The sequence below is a fragment of the Phasianus colchicus genome, chromosome 2 (assembly GCF_987193195.1).
Source record: "Phasianus colchicus chromosome 2, bPhaCol1.hap1.1, whole genome shotgun sequence".
Taxonomy (NCBI): Eukaryota; Metazoa; Chordata; class Aves; order Galliformes; family Phasianidae; genus Phasianus; species Phasianus colchicus.
In genome coordinates, this window is record NC_143437.1 from 38,468,729 (window position 1) to 38,486,981 (window position 18,253).

At 37.8% G+C, this 18,253-nt stretch overlaps 1 protein-coding gene across 1 annotated transcript in view; it reads right to left on the reverse strand.

Annotated features, from left to right (window-relative positions):
* Positions 1–607: 607 nt before the first annotated feature.
* Positions 608–18,253, reverse strand: part of KCNK1 (potassium two pore domain channel subfamily K member 1) — a 29,981-nt gene continuing 12,335 nt past the window's right edge. The window contains exons 2-3 of the mRNA XM_031591915.2: positions 6,438–6,833; positions 608–3,391 (exon numbers count right to left, since the gene is read on the reverse strand). Of these exons, the coding sequence (XP_031447775.1) occupies positions 3,132–3,391; positions 6,438–6,833 (656 nt within the window). The 3' untranslated portion in view covers positions 608–3,131. The remainder of the gene's footprint in view (positions 3,392–6,437; positions 6,834–18,253) is intronic.

Sequence of the window (18,253 nt, forward strand, 5' to 3'; positions counted from 1 at the left end):
CATTTGTAATGTCTGGGAAGAATCTCTCTTAGGGCACACAACAAGTTCTCGGAGGGACAAACATGGCTGTCACCCAGCATCAAAACTCAATTGGTTCTTCCATTTTCTTTGATCAACTGAAGTCAAGAGGACGACTAGGTGACAACAGGATGCAGACAATTCTCCATAGGTCACTTACTCACTTCTGACTCCCTCTTGCAGCTTCTGTTCAGGCAATGGCATTTTGCAACCAATGCTCTCCAAGTGAGTTTACAAATACATGCTTCACAGTTTGCTCCTAGGAAAGATAAACATTTTATACCAAGGTTCTTGAACAATAATTTGTTGTCTTCTAAACTGGATTCCAGCTTTAACCACTCCAATCTTCTGCACTTATTCCACACAAAGATGTAAATGCACTAGGAAATGAAGCTCACTATATTGATCAGTGCTACTAGTAACAGGCTATGACAGTTTTTCATTCATTTCTTCAAATACTGCAGTAGTTAGTCTATAAAGACAAGGTAAATGTTATGCCACTATTTTTTATTTGCTATAATCAGTCAGCATCTGAAACAAAAAACAAACACACTTCGGAATGCTTTTTTTCCCCCTATACGAATAACCAATACAGTGCTAAGCTACAATCATTTTCAAAGTTAGGTAGCACACTCTGGCATTAACAGTCTCTCCTTGTGTTGAGGAAGACTAACTAAAGGACACGCAATCTTGACAAATGCAGATAGGCTTTTTGCACAGTATGTGCACGCACACACATTACTAAAGAAGATACTCCTCACTTTATAGTGCAGGCAGCCAAAAGCCATACTCGTTTTAAGTTCAAAAAAAACAAAGACTCACCCACATCACAGTATTACTGCTTAGTTTATCGCTTCTGCTTTGAATTCTGTGCTTTCATTTAACGTGTCTATGGTTTGCAACTGTGTACAAATTGCAGAATTATTTTGTATATCATTTAGTATCTGTGCATATCCTTTACAGCTTAATGTTACACTGAAATTAAAAGAAACCTTAAATTTTAATGTACTGACAACAATAAAATTTCACTAAAAAAAAACAGTATCAATATTTCTTGTGGTACAGTATGCTTATTTTTATGCCACTGTTATTTTATGCCATAGTTTCCTATTATTCACTGTATGAAGAGAAACCTAAGAAAACAAAATCTAAAATGCTGTGCCTAAGTTGATTAAACTCTGGTGATTTATGATATATGTACAGTATATAAATATATTTATATATATATGTACATATATATTGGTTAACATTTGTTATAAATAGAACTGTGTTAACTTAAGCAGTATAAAAATAGCCACTTTCCTGGGAACATGCAAACACAGTATGCTCTCACCTAATCTATAAAACCCAAAACAACCAAAACCTTTAGCTCTGATTTTCTACAAATATAAATTGAAGACTTTTAGTTAGTTTAGCCATAAGTATGTTTTTCCAGTAAAGATATAAAATTGGTTTGATGCTAGCTATAATTAAGCTCAAACACAGAATATTTTGGGTTATTTACTTTCAAGTATTTTTCCCATATGAGCTAATTCTAGACAAGCTGCATTTTTTTTTTCTTTTACAGTAAAATATTCTTCAGCTCTAAACACTACAAGCCAAATTACAGGCAATCTGGCATGCTTGCACTGCAGGGAAAAGGCTCTCTTCTACACTATTCCTATGTGGGAGGTTGATCTAATATGGCTATTTGTGCTCCAGATCTTTTATTCATTGCAAAACATTACTGAGATTCCCATTTCATAGATTCTTAAGGCCAGAAGAGAGTACTGCCACCACTTAGTCTCATCTCCTGCTCCCTGAAATTCACTTTGAGGTCCCTGCATTCAGCACAGTGACAGGTAGCTGGAGTAAAATGCCTCTCCTGTTACAGCCAAAGAGGTTCCAGCTTCAGAAGTTGAGTGGGATCTTGACTTTGTAGTGACTTTTCCCAAGGGGAAAAAAAATCGGTTCCATCCGGTTCCATCTGAACCAAATATGACATTTTTCCTGTTTTCTTGCCATATGAAAAACTGAAAAATTGCCTGGAAACATTCCATTCTCCTCCAAAGTGCTCTGAGTACTAGCTAGAACACCAAATAAAGAAAAAGGGGCTGTGTTCAAAGATGACACTGGTTCTATTCCTCCAGATGCCTAACACGCTGGGCTGTACTGTAAATGAAACAGAGTTGAGCCCTTACGCTGCTCATAAGACTTCAACCCTCATCTAGGAGAATACTTAAAGTTTTTGACTATGACAAATATGACATACGCTGAATTTCAGTTCCCCTTTTCATTCGGTTCCATTCAGCCAAAAAAAAAAAAACCCAAAACATTCCTACATATTCCAAAGGGAAGAGGACTTTCCATTCCCTGTAGCCCTATCATCCAGCACTTCTGAATGGCTCCTGCTACCTCACAGAGTTTACATAAGTATTTTTTACAAAGCAAAACAGCATGGAAGACTCAAGGCACATTCTCTTCAGGACAACATTTTTCCTGTGATTAGGGGACATTTTAAGGAAATAGGAAATTTGAATGCAAATGGCCTGGGCAGAGGAAGGGATGGAGCCCTGCTTTTTCATTCCTAGCGTTATTGTTTGCACATGCAACTTACTGGGTAATAGAAGGATCAGCTAGATACTCCCCTCCAGCAGGTCTATAGATACTGCTCTGGAAATGTTTTCCAGATGAAGATATTCTGTGTATTTGGAATAAATCTGTGACTACCTTTCTGAGATAAAGTACGTATCGCAAAGTTTCACAAGTTGTGAGACAGAGCATGCAACCAGACGAGCTGGATTTCAGTGAAGGCCCTGCTCTCCTAAAGAGAGATGAAGTTGCTTGTCTGAGCCTCTCTCTGTGGTACCTCTGAAAGTGGTATTCCCACCTCTTTATCTCTTCTCAAGCAAAATGGCCTAATGTTCCCAGTCACATCCTACATTTCCTTCCCTATTCCCAGGGTGGCTCCCACACTTTTCCCCAGAAGTCCTTTCTGTGTTAGAAGTGATGAATCTTTGTTTAAAATAGCACAGTCTTCCAGCTTCAGTATTTTCAGGAAAATAAAAGATACATTCTATTTCTTATAGTAAGTAGCATAAATGCACCAAAACAATGTTGTGGATGCCCCTGTATTAATTGTTTAGAGAGCTGTCATTGGAAGTTGGGGACTGGGAAGTCACAAAAGGCTCGTTTGCCTTCTGATCGTCTTTCATGGAGGCTGCTTGGTCTGAGATGGAGGAGAAAGAGAGCTGGTCATGTTCCATTATATGCACGTGGTCCTCTTCCTTGTCCTTCTTCACATAAAACAACTTCCTAAACTTTTTGAGCTCATGGAGTTCACAGAATGTCTCAAGAACCACCAACATTGCAATGAGGCCCAGCAAGAGGTAACCTGGGTACAAAAAAAAAAAAGTCTTTGTTATCAAATTGAGTGGGGGCTTGAACACTTTTAACCCTGTATCTTCCTGCCATATATTCCACCCCTGCCATCTCTGAATAATATGTTAATCTTCTCCATGACCCACTCTGGACTGTCAAATCCAGTCCCTGCTCTTTTGCATTCTACAGTCAACAAGACTCCACATAATAATTTTTTAAAAGTAACAGTAGTGGTTTAGAATCTGTTGCAACTGTACCAGACAAAAGCATGTAAAGGCATTTAATGAATTGGAATCTTAAAATTTAACACTTAACAACCTTAATGATTACACACTCTCAAAATATTCTTTCCCCTTAGTATCCCTACATGTTACACACAGAAGTACAAAATATGGCAGGTAATTACAGTTCCTTGCTGTTTGTATCAGTTTAGCAGGACAAATCGCTTTTCCTTTAATACTGTAAGAATATACCCAACAACTACAAAATAATTGGGAAAACCAAAAGCAAAAAATGAAGTACCTAGAAATCTGTGCAAAACCTATAAAAACAAAATTTAAATTCACTGTAAAATTGCTGATATTTTCAAAACCTGACAAAGTAGCTGAGTCTGATGAAACCTTGAAGATCATTTGCAGCATTTTACTAATATGCAGAAGCTATCCAAACTTGATAATGTTACTTTAATGATTTTACTGATAACTCTGGTTTTGATTTTGAAGGAATTTGTTAACTCTCATAGACTGAGACCTTTAGAATCAGGGTTCTATATGACTAGCAGCTCACTATGCTCGTTTGTTTTCCACTCCAAATGTGTAACTAGAATTGGAGTAAAGGCATCAAAATGAACATTTCTTAATCCCAATGCTTCATTAGATCCTTGCAATTCATCATTACAACATAACAAGGATCATGACAACTTGAATATTTTATCATTTCAATGAGTAAATCAAGCAGAAGTGTATAATTATTAATAAAACATGCTCATCCAAAGGCTGAATATTAAATGTGCTGCAAGATCAACACAGATTAATTACTACAATCTACGCATGGACAATACTCTGTTACCAAAAGGCATAAATATTTTACAAGCAGTTGCAGGTTATTCAATAAAAATAACATCTCCTCCTCTCTTCCAGGAACAATGTTAAATCAATACGGCAATATCAGGCACCGATCTAAATCGACACTATAGCTAAAATTTATGAACTGTTTTTAATCTTTATCTCATGAATTCAAATGGGAGGCATGCATTAACACAGGGAGGAAATAACAAAGCTATGCCAATTAAAAGGCATCTATAAATCTGCAATGAAAACTTCTAATCATCTCTGAAACACTGTCCAAGTAATTCAACACTTCATTTAGGACACCTGCATTTTCTTTGGAAAGCCTGTAGTAATCATTAAGAGTTTTCAGATCTGGAACTCCAGAAGTTTTCTTTGAAGAAAATTTAGGTTCAGAAAGAGAAAAATATTTTATACATTGTGTTTTGTTCCATGACTTGTTTGCATGAGAGAAGAAAGGCTAATTCAAAAGTTATGACCTTGGATTATTTTATTTCAAATCAGAAATACATCACTTTGCCTATAGGCTACTTTTTGCATTTAGAATTTCCTTCTATTTGTTTTCTAAGCATTCTAAAGCTTGAAATTGAAAAGTTGTCCCTGTACAGAAAAAGAACACTTGACTTTTCAGTTAAAAAAAAAAAAGGAAAAAAATGTAATCCCAAATGTCGTCTTATGGTTTTTTAACGTTTCAGAATTTTTACAATGTATTTATTATGCATGACTTCCACTACTCACTTGATCATTTAGCTTCACCAGATTAACTCTGCAGATCAGCAGGGTAATAATACAAAGCTACTGGTAAGATAAATAGAATGGGGAAAGGAAAAAATCTGAAATGACCCAAATGTTGCACTCTAGATGGGGCCTCACAACGGCAGAGGGTGACAATCATCTCTCTCTCCCTGCTGCTCCCCCCTCTTTTGATGCAGCCCAGGATACTGTTGGCCTTCCAGGCTACAAGAGAACACTGCAGGCTCATGTCTGGCTTTTCATCCACCAGAACCTCCAAGTCCTTTTCCCAGTCTGTACACATAGATTGGATTGCCCTGACCCAAGTGCAACAGCTTGCACTCGGCCTTGTGGAATCTCAGTAGATTCATGTTAAGTTTTGGCTAGTTCAAGCACTTGCTTCCAAGAATGCAAAAGACAAAACCACTCTAATGGACACTTTGACTACATTATGATTACTGGATCACGTATCGGAGTCCAGATAAAGACATAGCAGCCTAAGACATGAACCTGACAGGAATGGCTTGTTGTTTTGGCTGCTTAAATATTTCAGTGAGTGCCTCTGCTGAACCAGGACTGTGCATACTGAAGCCAGATCAGAAACATCCAGAACATCAACACACGGATCATTTTCTCAGCCCTACTTTTTCATCTAATCACTGATCACTGTGCCTCTCTTCTGTGTCAGACCTAATTAAGCAATTATAATTTAACATTCACATCTTGCTGTATCATCATTTCACTTTATTTGTCTCGCTTTGACAGCTGATATGTCCCAATGCCAGCTTCAGCTACCTTATGTTACAATTGGAGTAAGAAATTTTGCTCTTCTGCCTATTTCCCATTCCTCCTTCATCTCTGCCTGCCTGTCATCTCACCTTACAGGATAACCTTGGGTTACAAGGATCATTTTCTGACTTTGTGATGCTCTGTGAAATCTTAGCTCTACATACTCCTATCCATTTTCATAACAGTAACGTGAACATCTTTTGCTATTATTAATAAGAGTACGTAGATACGTTCTAGCATAACAGAATTTTGTTTTCAGCTTCTCCTTTCTTAACTAAGAAACTGTCTATTTAAAGCACAGTTGCCTATATTTGCCTTCAGTTGCAACATTGCATAGTTACCTACAATGCCTGGTTTGCAAGCTGACAGCTCACAAAACAATCACCAACTCTGGAAGAGAGACATAATGCCTATTTTTTTTTAATTTTTAATAAAGTGTCTCTTAGGTAACTGGTTAACTTGAACACTTACATGTAATTCCAATTTTATACAGCTCTCGGAATTTTTGATTGTAGCCTTCTCCTGGCACATAGTCTCCTAGGCCAATAGTGCTCAGGGAAATGAAACAAAAGTAAAAAGACTCCAAAAAATTCCAGTCATCTTCCAGAACAGAAAAAATTGCTGCTGGGATAAAGAAAAAGCATGAGACAGTGATGAACCCAAGGACTACAGCGTGGATGATGGCAACAATCTGCTTGGAGAAGCCCCAGCGAATGTGGAAATAGAGTACAGGCCGCCTGGTGACATAAACAATGATGCGCTGTACCACTGCTGTCAGGAAAAGCAGTGTAAAGGGGATCCCGATGACCGAGTAGATGATGCAGAAGGCCTTCCCTCCATCAGATAAAGGCACTGTATGTCCATAACCTAGAATAAAGCAGAGCGAAAACATAGACTGAGTCAAAGCTTAGACTTCATATATCCATTTGATATTAGATATACGGCATGAAATAAAGAATAGTGATGGGATCTGCTGACATGGCTTAAGCAGGTAAATGGAGTCTAAGTACTGGCAAGAAGGAAATAAAAATCCAAAAATATTCTTGTATTTCAAAATGGTGAAAGTAATTGTATTAATGCTTATTTTTAAGAAAAATGTAATGTGAACTCAAGAGCAAGGAAACCTACAGCAGGAAAACTGCTTAATTCTGGGTTTTCCTACTGTCCTTTTTGCTTAGTTTTACCAAGTGATGCAGCAATTTCTTTTACTCACCTTGTCAAAAGGGATCATCCATTCTCCAGAAAAACATTCCTAGATCTACTCAATAGTAAAATGCTGTAAGTCCTTCTGTGAAAAACACTGAAATTGGACTTAAAGCATTTAAATCAACACTCCAGACTGTACGCTTCCATACTGCCACTAAAGCATCCAGCATTACAAGCAGAGCAAAGGTTTTCAGAAGAAAACTCAGGGGATCTAGCCACTATGGCTGGATTTCTTCCTTGTCATTTGTGTGCTAGAAATACCAACAGTCATTTGTTTCAAGTGCAGGAATCATAAAATTGCCTCAGTTGAAGAAAGATCATCTAGTTTCAACTGCCCTGCTATGCGTAGGGTCACCAACCACTAGACCAGGCTGCCCAGAGCCACATCCAGGCTGGAATGTATCCACTGTTTTTTTTTGTTGTTGTTGTTTTTAAACAAGGCAATCAAGGCCCATCTCAATTCTACAAACGTGTGGTGCAATTACACCTGTACACAGCACTAGCAGCTAAGCCGTGAAAAGTGCGCTCAGTCTGGTTTGAATTGCAAATCACAGGTGTGGAAAAGAACAGTAAAGCTTCCACTTTCTGTTCTACTACATCCCTAGTAATGCTGGACAACCAACTGGTGTTTTTGACTATGAGTAAGTGCTGAGCTGACATTTCCTTGGCCCTGTCCATCAGATCCTCAGGCCTTGCCCCTCAGAGGTGTCCCAGTATTCATTAAAGCAGATCCCATAACTTCATATGTAAATGATGGCATTTGTTACATATTTCATTTAACACTTTATCCTACTCATTTTCCAGTGCCATTTTATGATCCAGTTGCCTAGTGGTTCTTCCATCCTTACAACCTTAATTTTGTATCTTTAGTCTCTTTTCTAGCTCATTTATGAACACAGTAATATAAATGAATAGCACTTGTCCCAAAAAAGTCTTTTGAGGAACACCACTTGTGACAGTCCTCTCCCTCAAGAACTAACCATTTCCCCCTACTGGTTTTTTTTCTTTGTTTGTTTAATCTCTCTTATATCCACAAAAGGTCAACTCCAGTAACTTTGTTTTCCTGACAGTATTTTGTGACAGGCAATCAACACAAAGTTAGAAAGTATTCTTTTAGAAAGATTTGCGTATGAGTTCATTAAAGGTTACGTAATATTGATTCATATGACTCAAATATGAAAATGATAACTGCACTGCTGTAGCACATCTGGGTGTCTTCAGTAAAACAAAACTAGTATTACTTGAATAAGATCTAGATCAGGACTAACCTACCTCATCCATGCTTAAGAATGAATTAACACCAGTAGAACAGAGAAGGGTCACTTAAAAAAAAAAAAAAGCCAAGGGAATAGAAACTGTTTATGAGAGAAAGATGAGTGATTGGCTTCCCCGGCACAGCTGAATAGAGACTTAACATTGATATACCATCTCCTTAATGCACCAGCAGACCAGTATTACCAAGGGAAAAGAAATCTTTTAGACAAAGAATAATACTGCCACACAAACAAACAGCTTTGATGTAGCCATGAATAAATTAAATCTAGGAATTAGAAAAAAGTTTCTAACTTCAGAGAAGAGTTTTGGAACAGTCGAGCACTTTCAGTGCTCAGCTATGTTTAAGATGGAGTCCGGCTATTCGTCATAACAACATTATGATGAAGCTTGGCAATTCTATGGATGGTGTGATACTATGAAGCTATACGAGACAAAAGAACTTAAGCTTGCAGACCTACAATATTCCTTGCAACTTTAGGTTCCTATAATTAAATGTATGCTTGTACTATACAATTAGTCCAAGCCTTTACTAATTTGAACCCAAATATCCATATCACGCAAAAAAACAACCACCACCACACACACAAAAAATCCCTGTTGTGTTTGTCAGTTCATTAGGCACTAAGTAAATTAATAGTAATTTAACTCCAGCCAGCCACTGTGCTGACCTAGGTAGTAATCAGCTCATTTCTCAGGAAAGAGTGGTTTTGGTACTGTCACCTCTCTTATACTTCTCTCACGACTCTTGAAGGATAAATCTTCCCTACGTGCACTCAGAAGAAAGTCTTAAATGAAAGCCTTTGCTACAGGCTTTCAACAAGATTTGGTTAAGTTGGGTGCTCAGACTAGCCTGTCTGGCTAAACCTTACCATAATTTTCGCAATTCATAGAATTAGTTGAAATGCCTGAAGCAGATCTCCATTCTAAGGCTCACTCTGCCATTCTAGTGAGATTGCCATATCACATAAGCATTAAAGAGGACTGTTTGCGTGCTCCTCAGCAGCTAACAGTTACAGGAAGTATAATATTCAATGTTGACAGTTGCAGATCAAGGTGCTCTGCTTAGCCAACAATAGTATAACAGCTTCCAACAGAAACAGAAGCGTGATGCTGATTTGCTTACTACTCAGGATCCAAAGTCATCGGTTGGGAATAATTATATCAAAAACCTTGAGCTAAAATAGTCACAATTTACAATACTATGAAAAGTAGGAAGAAAAATGACCCATATATTCTCTTAGTATGGAACTGCTTATGTGACTTACTTCTAGCAAGATCTATACACTTCAGTCAAACAAGTACAGAAGTCATTAAAAAAAAAAACAACATGGCAATGTCATATATTAAAACACAAAAATATTGCAGATCCCAGGCAGGAGACACTCTATATCTGCTTTTAGCCATTTCTGCATCTTTTGTTGCTTCCTTGCACCGTTACTCCTTCAGGGAAATAGCTTTCTAAGATCCTTCTATGAAGTTCGTAGCATGCACTGGTTCTACACAGATAATAAAACATGCTCATTTGCCTTTTCAGCAAAAACTATAACATTCAGAAGCCTTATCAGTTGCAATCCTAAAACATTTTTATTTTTATAAAATCCTAAAACTTTTGTTATGACAATAGGAACCTCACAAAGACAGTATTATTTACATTCTCTTTCTTAAACTGATGATATTTTATCTATCAGAGAGGAGTTGGATGGAATTATTATGGGGGACAAGAATTAACCTGCCCACATAGCGTCTCTGATAACTGGTACACTGATTATCAAGACAGAGTCTAAGATTTATAATGTCTAAGAGTCTAAGATTTATAATAAATTCTTATGTATAATCTGAACATCAGACTACAACCACTTCCTTAAAAGCACAGCCCTTTGAAAAACCAAACTTTCAGAAAAGCTGCTAAAACACGGAAGCAAAGTGACACTGAGTTTAAAGAATATTATTTATACCTAACTTTCTATTGACTTCTCATAAGTTAGAGGCACCATTCCTCCCAGAAAGCTCACACAGAAATGCATACAAGACCAGCAATATTTGCCATATTAAATAAGATCAACACTCCATCTAGTTCAGCATCCTGACATGGATTTTTATTTGATTGTTCATACAAAGAGCAAAACCTCTCAAGATGTGGATGTCTGGTTTTCAGTTATGTCTATGTACGGGGATTTTTTTCCTTAAAAGATTTTAACTGTCTTATGACTAGGAGAACTTCAGTTGTGAGTTTACAGAAGTATACAAAACATCTCTACCTGCTTGGATGTAGTTTTGAATGTCTCTCCATTCTACAAAATTGCTTATTTTTAAAAATAATTTAATATGCTTTAACCTTTTAATATTGACTTTGTTGCAGAAAGTCATACAGGTCAACTATGTGCTCAATAAATTTAGCAGACATCAGTCACCTACTACACAGAATGAAAGAAACACTACATCATGCAGCATATCTATACATGCCAAACCATCTACTCAGACTCGAATTATCTTCTGGGAAAGGTACTTTGCCTTTTCTACTTCTACCAGCTACGCATTGAGAAAAACAATGACTGGATTCTCCAAGTGAACAACTTTAGGGATGACTACGTAAGCAGGCAGGTAGTTAACAACTTTTAGCACACCATCAGACGTAAACCTCTCTCCTTTGTATCACAGATGGGAAAAAGAATTTGAAGGACTGGAAAAATAGGTGAAAACTGGCCCATAGCTAAAAAAGCGCAAACCATAGTGCTGTGCTACTGCTAGAAAGGATTTTTCAGAACTTTCACTCAGAAGTTTGAGACGCATCAAAACAACTAAAAGACGACATTTAAAAGTCGTTTGCAAAAAAGCAGGAGCAAAAAATCAAGAGGTCACCAACTGAGTTTCCTTAAACAAGTCTGAGAACTCCGATATCCAGCCGGGTTAAAAGAAGGAGAAAAAAATCCCTGTTATGGTGGGCATTTTTAAACAAAGGAAATCCATTTGCATCACATTTTTGCTGCCTCCTCAGTTGAGCCACTGGTGGAACTGGCTCTGTGTGCACTGGGAGGAGGAACACATGTTGTAAACCGAACTGATTAAGTGATCTGGGTCAAAAAACCGAGGGAAAGTGAGGAGGCAATTTGTTTGAAACTTAGTTCATTTCTTTAATTAAAGCTTATGGTGCAGTCCTCAAACAGCTGCAGTAGCCTAATTAGGAAGGCGATAAAGGGCGTGGCAGAAACTGCTTAAGACAGTTTTGTCATAAAGGAAATCATTAAGTCCTTGCTCACACAGCAGCATTAAGGGCGATTTAAAACTCCAGCTGCAGTGATTTGATTTAGTGCTGCTCCAGCTTCCTCCAACAGTACATCCCTCCAATGTCTCTAGAACAAAAGCGGTAAAAAATATTTAAACAATTAAGTTAATCATAAAAATTACATCAAGATGATTTTTCACCTCATCACTTCTCAGAACAGAGAATTCTGTTTTGCCAATTACTAGTTACAATTTCAGTATGAAATTACACAGGCTTCTTCCAAAGCAAAGAGACTCCAACATACCGACTTGTATTTATCTACTGACTGACTGTACACAGCTTCAGTTCCTTCTGCAACCATTGTCTACTGTGTCAATGCCAAAGACCATCAATTCCTCAGAACCACCATCCTGCCAGCTGAGTATGGAGTTAGCTCAGAAAGAACGGGTTCATATAATGAGCTCATTAATGTTGCTGCTGCATCAAGAAAGGTGGAAATGGCATTGAACACAGTCAGTTTTGTAATAAGATTGTGTAAGTCACTTGCGTGGCTGTCAGGATCATCTGAGTCAAAGGTATCAACCCAATGACATGGATATAATGGCACCTACATTTAAAGGTGGCTTCAAAACTAATTTCTACCAGAACAGCTGTGCATCAAAGCATTTATATCTTGGAAAGCATATAAAGGTTACCACATCTGCGCTTACACAGGAAGGAATATTTCACCCATCCAAAGAAAGAAACAGATCTAGAAACTCTGCCCACAAACTCCAGGAAGAGAGGATGCTGATGAATAAAACTGTGGAAAATGTCTGAAGGAGAGCAAGGAATACTTCCCATACATAGGTAAATACACTGAGATAAAATGCTTGCTTTATGATCTTACATTTGGTATTGAACCCCCAAAGGGTTTGTATCACTGCTGGCAAAAAACACTCCTGTTTAATTCCTGTCCTACTAACATGCCGCAGGTCAGCCTAAACACACACAGTGACCTACTGACACATAACACACCCATTTTCAGAAAGCACAGCAATCCTGTGTGAATTGTTTAGTCTGCATAAGGTTTTATTGAGCTTGATCTTTGCACAGGATAATGCTTCTGTTGGGAAATTACCTAAACGAAATAAATACTTAGCAGCAAAAAAAATTACATCAAAATTAGTCAGTTTTTTAAAAAAATAGTATGTGAATAATTATATTTTTAAATGTATGTTGTAAGCATTTAGAACTCAACATACAAATAACTATTTAAAATAAAAACAGTAGAAATATTACCTATTATCACACTAGAAACACAGTGGAAAAGGAAAAGGAACGATTATACTGAGTACTGTGAGACAGAGTCTATACTGTACCAGCATCATCACTATTTAACCTACCTCCCTTTTTTTTCCATTTTTAAAATAGCAATCATCAATGAGAAAAATACTTAAAAGAGCAATTTTGAGAAATAAAAAAAAATCATAATAATGGAGATCATCATTAAGTGGCACAGTATGGGAGAGAAAAACAACAGCATGTGCATATTAAAATTCCCTTTTGGAGAAAAACTTCTAAGCTCCCTGTCTCAAAATCAGCCTCACATTTTTTCATATATTCTCACAGAATCAGAATCACAGACTGTGGTTGGAGGGGACTTCTGTGTCCATCTGCTCCAACAGAGTCTGGCTCTGTCCACTTAGCACTCTCTCCATGTATTTATAGGGGGATCTTATCAGTGGCTATGTGTCCTCTTCTCCAGGCTAAATAGCCCCAGATTTTCTTGATGAGAGAGGATGCTGAAGCCCCATCATCATTTTTGTGGCCCCATGTCTCTCATATGCTGGGGAGCCCAAAGCAGAAACAAAACTCCAAGTGTAATCTCACCAGTGCTGAGTACTGGGGAAGGATCACCTCCCTCCATCTGCTGGCAACACTCCTCATGCAGTCCAAGACACCACTAGCCTGTATGATATTAAGACTGCTCTACATCACCATACATACCATGCAATACTCCAGGTGGGAAACCAAAATTGTGGCATACGCATGTCTTTCCAAGTCCTTTAACTTTCTTTCTTATATCAATTATGCATCAAGAGGAACTGTGCCACTGTAAATATTCAGAACAAGTAACAATAAAACATAAATATCCTCCTGTTTCTGTCTCCAAATTCTGACATACTTTCATATAAATTATTATTAATCTTTTCTCTCAAGTAGAGATGAAAAATTAAACATGTTTATACAAACTAGAAAAAAACCATTATTGAAGACTGATGAAAAATAGCTTTGCAGTGCTCCACCCTTGAGTTAGCTATTATCTCTATCCATAAAATAGTAATACAGCAATGCATGTTAAAAACATTATTTTCAATTAAGTACAAGTGACATAATATTAAGCAGTACAACCACCTGTTGCCACTTCAATCACCAAGAGAAAAGCTGCAGACAGTGCAGGGGGGCCTTTAAAAATTATACACTTAGGAATGGTAATTTTCTATTTAAATTTTGACAATTTTGATACCCACAGAGGCAGTAAGAGAAATAACAAGATGTCATGAAAAAGGAAATCTTTTGTGTTTCACTTGTTGACAGAACTAGTCCTTTAAAATAAGAAAATAGCTTGGCTGTGCAACAAGAGCTGAGATCTTATTTTAAATTTTTCATCTAAATTTTACAAAAAAAAAACCAAAACAATCCAACAGTTGATGATACTATTTAAAGCATCAAGTACATGCCAACTCCTGTCCGAAACGAATTACTTTAACTATAGGAATGTCAAGTATAGCAATGGGAGAAATAAATGTGGGAAAAAGGTAAGACTTGCATAGCCACTTTGTTTGCATTAGCACAGTAGATGTGGATCTATACAGCGGAACAATTGACTGCATAGGCCTAAAGTCATTACATTTGGGCAAGTGGGGGTTTAGCTTCAGATTTGCTTTACTTTTTTTGCAGAGACTGGATGCCCATTTTAGTAGTTGAGGTGCACTTCGTAGCTTTCCAATGTTGCCTCCTTCAGCTTTGTTCCACTGAAGAGGAATCCAGTTTGCATGCTGCAAGGCCAGTCCATGGTGCATTCCACCAGTGGGAACGATCAGGAGACTTGGTTCAGCAGCACACTCCTGATCTGAACCAAGGCACTACTGCAGATGTACCCACACAGGGCCAAGAAATCTGGTAGCCTTCAGCAGCCTTCAAAGTCTGAAAATGAATTTAACCTCTGCAGCATCACCTCCTGCACACACATTCAGCAGGCCCCTGCCAGAGCAGTTTAAAAGTGCAGCTCCTTATATGAGAAATACTTCCTTTTCTCTGATAGGCTCCAGTTTCTGTAGGAAAGACCTTCACTTATAAAAAGTTTCTGAATTGCCATGATGACTCATAGAGATGGAAGATCAGTGATGACAGCATTTACACTCCATGGGGTTACCTAAACCACAGGTCACCCAAGAACAGACAAGGACACTCAATAATCTGGAAAGAAACTAGACATAACTAAGCCAACCCAAACAAATACTAATACTTCTTTAATTCTAGCTTAATTCTACGCTTTTTTCCACCACATGGTTCATTCCATGTCTCACTCATCACACCATGAATGCCAATGCAAAGATTACAGCTGGATGGGCACTCTGAATGGCTAGTAACATTTTGATCATTTACTGTGACTACAGTTTTAGTCAGTTATTACCTATAGTTTCTATTTAATGTAGTGGAAAATATTACCATCACTGCTGTACAGTTATAACGATGAACTAGTCACACACCAGTGGCTATAAGGAAGTGCTCAGCACAACGCCGCACAGGAAAATGGGTTCTACTAGAGCTGCACAAATGGTAGTTCCACTACACATGAGCCAAATACAGCCAAAAAATCCAAGTACAGAAATTAGTAAGTCCCTTCCATGCCCCAGGTGACTATTGGTGAGTGCTTGGTGGAGTAACATTTCTTTTCAATTACAGGGTTAGAGAGAAACACAACTCAAAAGGTAATAACTTTAAGTGAAAATGAGGACATTCTTCCACATCACAGCCTGACACTGGATCTCCCTAAGCCTGCCTGGATATATTACATGAGAGTAAAGCACTCATCAGCAGCCCAAGAGGACCCTCAAACAGTCTAAACAAAAGCAGATTGCTTGTCCCTACAAAAGGGCCTGCTGCGTGAAACTAAGGTGGCACAATGCCACATGAGGCACATGCTCAATTTCCAGGTCTATTAGACATGTCATCAGAAAGGACATGTGCTCTGTAGGAAAAGCTTGAGTTCTCCAGACGCTCAGCTGGTAGAGCTTTCCCATTTGCCATGTGTGAACACAAAATCAGCTCTTTTAAAATCCTACTGTAAGCTACCCAACTCCTACGAAACCACTAATTGTGGAAATTCTGTAACAGCATGCTAAACCTTGAGCCCAATGTGAGATTTGTGGGGGCTGGACAGAGTCCTGATAGCTTCAACCATGTTTTGTGGAGACATGTGCCATTAAGGACTCCATGCTGTATGTGTACACAGCTTGATACAGTGCTCAAGACAGGAGCAAAGACTAGATATGCGAGCATATTCAGCAGACAAGTCTGCTAAATCAATGTGTCAAAGCATTCAGGCTTCAATTCTACCACAAATTACAGTCAAAAGGTATGGAAGATATGCAGGCATAGCTGCGTTTGCTAGTTAGAAACAACAGCAGCAAAACTTACTAGGTTTGTTTTAAAACCTGAAATATATAAATATTATATATATATACACTGGGATTTGGTTCCTCTTAGTATTCTTCTGGATTTAAGACCCTATAAGGGTAAAATGCAATCAAACCAGAATCCTTTTGGTGTTGACCTGCCCCCCACCTCTCAATAACAGCACACTGCCAGAAATACTCATCCAAAACCAGAGCATCACATTTTTAGAGGTGCCGCTAGCAGTCATTTAGCATAAGTAATGCAACATGCACCTTGAATCAAGAGTTCCTCTGAAATCTCAGCTTCATTATTCAATGTGGGGGGAAGAGGACTATGAAAATGACAAAAGTCTGCTGAATAAAAGATAACGCCAACAGGTCAAAAGCAAGGTTAGACTTCCTGAGGGCTCCTCAGAGAATTCAGCAAAGAAAATTCCAGTTATTGTTTCATTAGCTTACCTGCCTGCTAGGCAACAGATGGTCAAAAAATCTGTTCCGAAGGACCCCCTCCTCCTACCAGATTACTTTATTATGAATTTTTCCTGATAGAAAAAACTGCCTCAGAAACTAAAATTTGATAAAAGAGAAATGTGAATGGATTTTAGAAAGGAACATCTACTTGTAGTTCTGTGAACATTAGAAAACAAGGCACTTATCTTTTGTTAAGGGTTTTTGCTCTGTTAGATTTAGCAACACAAGTGCAGCAATATTGCACATATGCATACTACAATATATATACATACTGTACTATATATTACAATATATAATACTGCATATTACAATCATGGATTTTTAAAGCGACTGATTGCCAAGATTAAAAAAGCAATTAAAGAAACAGATTTATTAAAAATCTTAAGAACTTCAACATCAATTCCAAGGTATTGAAAAAGGCACAAACCTTTCTGCAGTTCTTCCTGGGATTCACAGCCCAGAATGTTCAGTGTGTAGGAAAAATAAATAAATCTCAACATGGAAAATGCTTTTGCAGAACAGAGAATGTAACGTTATTGAACAAATTTAGTCACCACTTTGTACATGACAGTGATTTTCTCATTTCATATGGTAATTTGGCAAAGTCATTGTGACTTTTGCCTTGACTACAGCATCAGTGATACACCTTGAACAACAGTAATACTTCCAGATTTCATCTTTAGATATGGCAGTCTGCGACAATGATACCTACAGAAAAATTCATTTTAGTAGCTTAGGAATGTACTTAGCATTTAAGTGGCAGCAAACCTGTGAAGATGCACACATTCTGAAGAGACTAGCAAAAGATGGAGCAGCTTGTGTCTTGGAAAACGTCTGGAACCATGGTTTCAATTTCATGCTGCAATTTTCTCTTTCCCCACCTCCTCTAATTTTCCTGAAGTGGGATTTAAAATTCTATCAACTACTTCAGTCTTCCGACACTTGAAAGACCTTGTTTACATGCAGTATACTACATGTGTATGTAGTATAGTGCCAGCTGCCACTGCTGAGCCCAGCACCTGTGCAGTACAGTACTCAGCTTGAAAAGAAGGAGTCTAGCACTGCTTACTGGGAAGAGGCTTCTAAAAATTGATAATGAGCACCTGGTACCATCCTGAATGTATCTTGGGAGGTGTCAAAAGCTTTGAATGTGTTGCAGTGGCACTTACTGCAGTACTTTCATCACATCTAATTAGTGAAGAATACCTATCCAGCCTTGCTAAGTTATCATTTCTTGCACTGAAATGAGCCATAGTTATTCTTCCTATCATCTGGGAATAAAAAGAAACAACCAGCTGCATATTAGTATGCTTCCCACCTCTACTCTGGAACAAAAATTGCTTTATTGCACCATCAGGAAGAACAGAGCATGAAAACAATGAATGAAACTGGCATTGTGAACAGTAAAGAATTATCATGCAGCAATGAAAATTAAGCAATTTCATGCT